The sequence below is a fragment of the Centruroides sculpturatus genome, unplaced genomic scaffold, assembly GCF_000671375.1.
Source record: "Centruroides sculpturatus isolate CEXI.00-Female unplaced genomic scaffold, Cexi_2.0 scaffold741, whole genome shotgun sequence".
In the NCBI taxonomy this organism is placed as follows: domain Eukaryota; kingdom Metazoa; phylum Arthropoda; class Arachnida; order Scorpiones; family Buthidae; genus Centruroides; species Centruroides sculpturatus.
The window spans coordinates 156,171-162,663 of record NW_019385067.1 but is presented as its reverse complement, the minus strand read 5'-3'; the positions used below and the strand labels follow the sequence as shown (position 1 = coordinate 162,663).

The 6,493-nt window shown below is 28.3% G+C and overlaps 1 protein-coding gene across 1 annotated transcript in view; it reads left to right on the top strand.

Annotated features, from left to right (window-relative positions):
• LOC111634170 (TBC1 domain family member 15-like) overlaps window positions 1–6,493 on the top strand; it is a 79,269-nt gene that overhangs the window by 47,505 nt on the left and 25,271 nt on the right. The window contains exons 6-10 of the mRNA XM_023378875.1: window positions 2,722–2,910; window positions 2,984–3,112; window positions 3,183–3,286; window positions 3,413–3,507; window positions 3,617–3,733. Of these exons, the coding sequence (XP_023234643.1) occupies window positions 2,722–2,910; window positions 2,984–3,112; window positions 3,183–3,286; window positions 3,413–3,507; window positions 3,617–3,733 (634 nt within the window). The remainder of the gene's footprint in view (window positions 1–2,721; window positions 2,911–2,983; window positions 3,113–3,182; window positions 3,287–3,412; window positions 3,508–3,616; window positions 3,734–6,493) is intronic.

Here is a 6,493-nt window from a genome sequence, read left to right as displayed (position 1 = left end):
ACATCTTTAAATCCAATATAATTGAAATAAACCAAAGAACTACTGGATAGTTGTTTGGCTTTTTCTGCAATCATATTTAATTAATTTCTAAATAATTTTTCCTAGTGAGAGACATTAGGTGCCATCTCTTATTAAATGTAATAATTATAATTAAATTAATATTTATTAAATAATTTAGAAAATTCTGGAATAAAACTATTATATATATATTCAACAATTTTGTGGTGTATTATCACTATTTGTAATTTATAATTTCTTTATTAATTTTTTTGTATTTTATTTTATGTTATTTTTAGCTAATTATCATTGATTCATATTTAAAACATTTCTGAGAACATTAAAATTTAAATTTAAAAGAATTCTACTACATAAATGTTTAATTTTGAGGATGGTAACTCAGATAGCTGAAAATGTTTGATAAATAAAAAAGTTGTTGCTGAAATGGGTTAGATCCTTTTAGATTTAAATTATGCTATCATCAAAGTAGTTGACTTTTAATGCTTGTGACAGCCTACAATTAGGTGTGACATATATTCCTATTGTATAAATAGATGAAGATGCATGCACAAGACAAAAACACTGATAACTCAAAACCAGTTATTTGTGGAATTATGTCTAGGACTATGCTAAATCAAAATTTTGATACTGATTTTCAGCTTTATATTGAGATTTCTTCAATATATCAATATTGATATTGTTAACATACATTGATTTCAATTTGATACATTGATTAGTGCAGTACTGCTTATATTCTTTTTTAACTGACTTCTTCCTATATATATATATATTTATTTTAAACTATTTGTACCTGGCCATGCGTTGCTGTGGCTCAAAATGTATCTATTATAAATGTATAACACTTCCCACGGGAGGGAATTTTGAAAAATTCCTTCTTAGTGTACATTCTCTTGGCATTTCCTTATTAAAATGCAATCAAAAATGCAAAAAACTGTATCTAAAATAGTATAATAGAAGCTGAGTTCTTCACGGTAAGCCTTAATTTTGTCCCTCTCCCCCACGGGAGAGGGAATTTCAACATCTGTATAATATACAATCTATATAATACACAATCTATATAATACACGTGCACTGCATATCTCGCCAACCACGCGACTGTGCCGCACGGTTACCTATCTCGTATACATACACATCTTGCCCCTCACACCCACTGACACCAAAAATAAAACACTTACCTAGATGACATTTTTTAATTTATATGAATGTTTAACAGAATAGTATACAGCCTATGTCCACACTGAAGGTACATTCTAAATATTGGTGAAATAATTTTTGAAATCGGATGAGTAGTTTCGAGATTACCTCCTACATCCAAACTTACAAACTTTATCTCTTTATAATATTAGTATATATCAGTGGTTCTCAACTGGGGTCCACAGAAAAAAAATACTGAATTGGGGTTTACAGTGATATTTTAGTAGTCTGTAGGATAATTCTACTTCAAAACAATTGTTTTACTGAGAATTAAATTTCTACAGTATATACAGTAGATTGTCAATTTATTTATTACTCATTTCTTGCATAAGGGTTAAAATATAAATTATTTAAAATATTGAATATGTAAATGACATATATATCTCATTGACAAAGGTCAAAGAGAGATTATAAAACTGGGGTCTGTTAGGAGAATCTTATACCATCAGAGTTATGTCACTTGACAGTGACATTTCTGAATGTTTTGCATCAGTTTGTTCCAGATTTTGAAGATTAGGGAGGAAGGCTAAACTTTATAGCCTCCCTCCAGTATAAAGGTAATCAGTTTATTTTAACCCTAACCTTCAGTTCTGTGAAAACTACATCTTGACAAGGTAAGAGGTATTAAAAGTGCTAGTTCATAAATACAGTAGTTACTTTTTCTGAAATTCAGAGCTTCAGTATTAAAACATTTTTCCAATTTGAAACAATGTAACAAAAAAACTATAAGGTTTTTTTTCTGTGCAATCTATGGGGAGTCCACAAAAAACAATTAAAAGGAAAAAGGGTCATGGGTAAAAAAAGTGTTGAGAACCCCTGGTATAGATTAACAAGTTTTTATTAGTCTTTTACAATTCAGTGACCTTACTAAATAAATTTATTGTCTGATTATTAGAGTTAAATTTGTTTCTTTCTTTATGTATTTATACATGTTTATAAAATATAATTAAAATATAATTACATTTCTTTATTTTATTATGCTTGTGATATTTTATTTTGTAAAAATAGTTAATTTTATTATGACATAGAAACATTTTTATTCATTAATAAATTAAAAACACTTGACTTTGCTAAAACGGAAAGTGCGTTTAAATTACACTCACACAAAGTTTATTGAATTATTCAATTAGTTATTATGTATTAATGGATCCTGTAATCTAATTGTTTTAATAAAAATTCATTTTAATGGAAAGCTTATACAATTAATACAAGAAAAATTAGAGGAACAAAATGTACTATTTTAAAATATAAAACAAGATATACACAGCCAATATAATTTCTTATTAATCATGAATGTTCAATTATATTTAGCTCATTAGTATTCGACAATAAAATATAATTTTATTATTGAAATAAATCAAGAAATTATCAGGTCATTGAAATCACTTTTATTTGATTTTAATAATCTATGTTCAATAAAATTATAAGGTTAAGTGGGAAAGGGTTAATACTCTATAATTAATTAATTAAAATTTTCTAGTATGATTTATCTGTGAATTTTTACTTCAGAAATTTTTTCAGGACCCATATTCTGCAACGTTAGGTGGGTTTTCCAAAGTGACTAATTTTCTTTTTGACTACTTGCTGCCGAATGGTAACCAACCAACAGGATGTTCAGTGGAAGAAGTAGCAGAGTTGCTTCATGACAGTATTCCTAGTGTTGAATTTAATGAGCCAGGGTTTGAAGTTATTTCATGTGTAAGTAATGCTTTTATGATTGTAATGTTTGAATAATTTAAAATTAGTAAAAATCTCCAGTGTTTATTTGTAGATAGAGCTTCCTTCCCGCCCAAAAGTGCAAAGGTCTGAACCGGTCACTCGAGAAGAATGGTTATCTAATATTGATCCAGAAGGCAGAATCAATAATGTTGCAACATTAAAGAGAAAAATTTTTAAAGGGGTAAAGATTATTAATGGTTTTTGTTTATGTAGTTATAAGGATAGCATTTTACTAATGAAAATGATTTCAGGGTTTGACTAGTTCAATTCGATCAGATGTATGGAAATTTCTGCTAGGTTATTATAGTTTTAATTCTACACAGAATGAAAGACAGCTTCACAGAAAGCAGAAAGAGTAAGTAACGTTTAATTTTTCTCTGTATGTATACAGTATATGCATCGGTAAATTATGATGTATAATAATTTATTATATTGTAATTAATGCAAAAAATATATTTTATAATTATTTTTCCATTGACAGAAACGATTACTATAGAATGAAACTTCAGTGGAAATCAATTACTCCAGATCAAGAAGCAAGATTCTCAGCATTGAGAGATCGGAAAAACCTTGTAGGTAAGTGAATGCAATTGTATTAATAATTGTTAAAACTTTTTTTATGATAATTAATTTTTAAAAACAATATAAAATTAATGACTGCATTAATTTGTTTATTTATGTGAAGAAAAAGATGTTAGTCGTACTGATAGAAATCATCCATTCTTCAAGGGAGAAAACAATTCTAATATACAAATGTTATATGATATTCTTATGACATATTGCATGTATAATTTTGATTTAGGTAAGTAATATTTTTAGTTTATAAAATATAAAATTTATTCGATCATTATGTTTGTTAATTATATTTATTGCAAAACCCTGAAAAAGTTATAAATATTTATGTTGTATAAAAATTACAGCNACATATCTTTTGGGACATCAGTCAGTTATAAAATAAAGAATAATTCTTTTGGTGAGTATAATCTTACATAAGAATTAATTTTAAACAAACAATGTGAAATAGATTTATTGTATTATTCTGCATAATTCAAAGCAGTTATTTTTGTTTTAAAAATATTTTTAATAATTACATATTTGTAAATGTATGAAGAATATTAAAAAAATATATATTTTAATTTTTATGAATATAAGAGATGGATTAAGTTCTGCAACTTATACTTTAAATCATGTGTTACAGAACAATTCTTACAACTGTTTTTCATTTAATGACAACTATTGTGAGGTAGTAGTAATAGTTATTTTCTGGCACCGATGCCATGATATACAATTGAACAAATGATTTTGTATAAGCATGGTCTAGGAGAGATTTCCCAGAGATGACAACTTTTCGGCTGATAAATTCCCAAATCTGGTGAAAGAACCAGACATTTTTGGCAGGACTTTTCATTTGTAATACTCTTCTTTGCATTTCACCCAAAAACACTCAATGTACATGCTTATGAGACATTTGGAGTAGTTGTCCTTTGTGTGTATCTATTCAACCTCTTTGCTGTCTAAGAATACTTTCACATAATGTGATGTAGCTAAATCTGGCCAGCAAATGTCATCCCTAGAATAGTGCTTATCAATGAAGGAAAGCAATCCTTTTTTTTCAAACATTCCTCCAGATAAACCTGAGCAGTAATGGTACCTTCACAAATAAAATCATCTGAAATGTTCCAAGAGGGATCCATGGCTGGCAAAATGAGTTATTTCTTGTAGAATTTTTCCTCAAGCTGGACTTTTTCCAATTTTCTGAGGATTTGTAGCATAGTAATATTGCTTTTCCTGGTTGTTTCCAGGATCGGATGGGTAATAAGTTGTCTTGTGAATAATGGAATGCTTCTTCAGACATTTTTCATAAACTTTTCTGCATCCTCTTTTTGCTTGGTCCTTTAAATACTTCAGTGCAGTTTGCTTCTTATGTCCCTTGATTGCCAACTTTTTGACTTTGATATCATGTAAAGTTGTTTTTGGCAACAACAATTTTGACAATGCATTCTGATGGAAATTGATAGAGTCCATTGATACATCTTTCTGACTTGATTAACAACTTTTGGAGTGACTTGAGAGATGAAGCAACCAGGAAGTGGATTGTAATAGTCTTGTCCCATCCCATTTTTTCATATTTTTGCAAAATGGTGTACAAAGTGGTTTTTCTCATATCTTGTTCCATAAAAGGGCAACAGTTTTTTTCTTACTGCTTCCCAATGTATTTTCATAATACTGAATGACACTTTTGGCGATGAGCTTGTTCTCACATCTTTTTCCCATGTTGTATCATTAGCAGAACTTTTATTCCATGTGTGACAAGGCATGTCACAGCATGATTCAACTGTCTTCAGTTGCAGGCCTGGAATTACTTTTGTTTATCTATTTTCTGTTCACCTCTTATTGTAGAATTTTAATTCAAATGTATTTAAGATTTGAAAAGTCACTATGATTATTATTATTTCACATATTGTACAGAATGTTTCCAAAGATAATTCAATAAAATATAACAAGAACCCAAAATTTATCACAAAGAAAACAATGTTTAATTTGAAACAAATGTGTTTGGTAGTTTTAAAGAACTGAATAATTCTATAACAAATAATTCGAGATAAGTTTATATTTAAAGTTGGATATTAATAAACATAATGTTTAGAATGTTATCTGTTTTATTTTTAAAAATCTTCAGTTTAAAATTAAAAATTTTGAAGATTTAATTATTATTATTTTTTTTTCTCCATTTCTAATTTTTTACATTTTTGTATAGTGGAACAGAACAATATTATTTCATTTTATTGGCATTTATTTCCTTTTGAATAAGAAAAATATTAAAATTACTGTACAGTGATACCTCGATATACGTCTGCTTTAGAATACATTCAATTCAGAATATGTCCTGTTTGGATGAAACAAATTTTGCTTAGTATATGACTTTTGTTCGGTATACGACTTAATTCAATTATACGCGTCATCTATGAACAAGTAGCACTATCGGTGTATTAGACCAGACTAGACGTTCACTGTGCCACGGTTTATAACTTTGTTAAATTTCTTCTGATTTTAATTTGTAAGTAAAATTTTATTATTTATATTAATCATGAATTACAAAAAGGCAAATGAAAAGCAACAGAAAACTAAAAAAATGACTATAATCACAATGGTACTGAAAAAAGAGATTGTTGAGAAATATGAAGGTGGCATGCGTGTTCAAGATTTAACTGTTGCATACGTATTCTGAGAACGACGATATCGACAATCGTGAAAAATAAAAACATTATTAAATCTGCTGACATTGCGAAAGGGGTTAAATCAATTTCTAAACAGAGATCGAAGACATTAGATCATGTTGAGATATTGCTTATGCTTTGGATAACTGAAAAACAGTGTGTTGGCGACAGTGTATCAGAAGCAATTATTTGCGAGAAAGCTTAAAAGATACATGCTGATCTCATGAAAAATCAAGCAGGAACTAGCCAGGAAAGCGAGGTGTTTAAAGCCAGCCATTTTTTTTACATGAGAATGGATTAATCATTTTTACATTACTTCTTATGGGAAAGGTTGGTTTGGTATA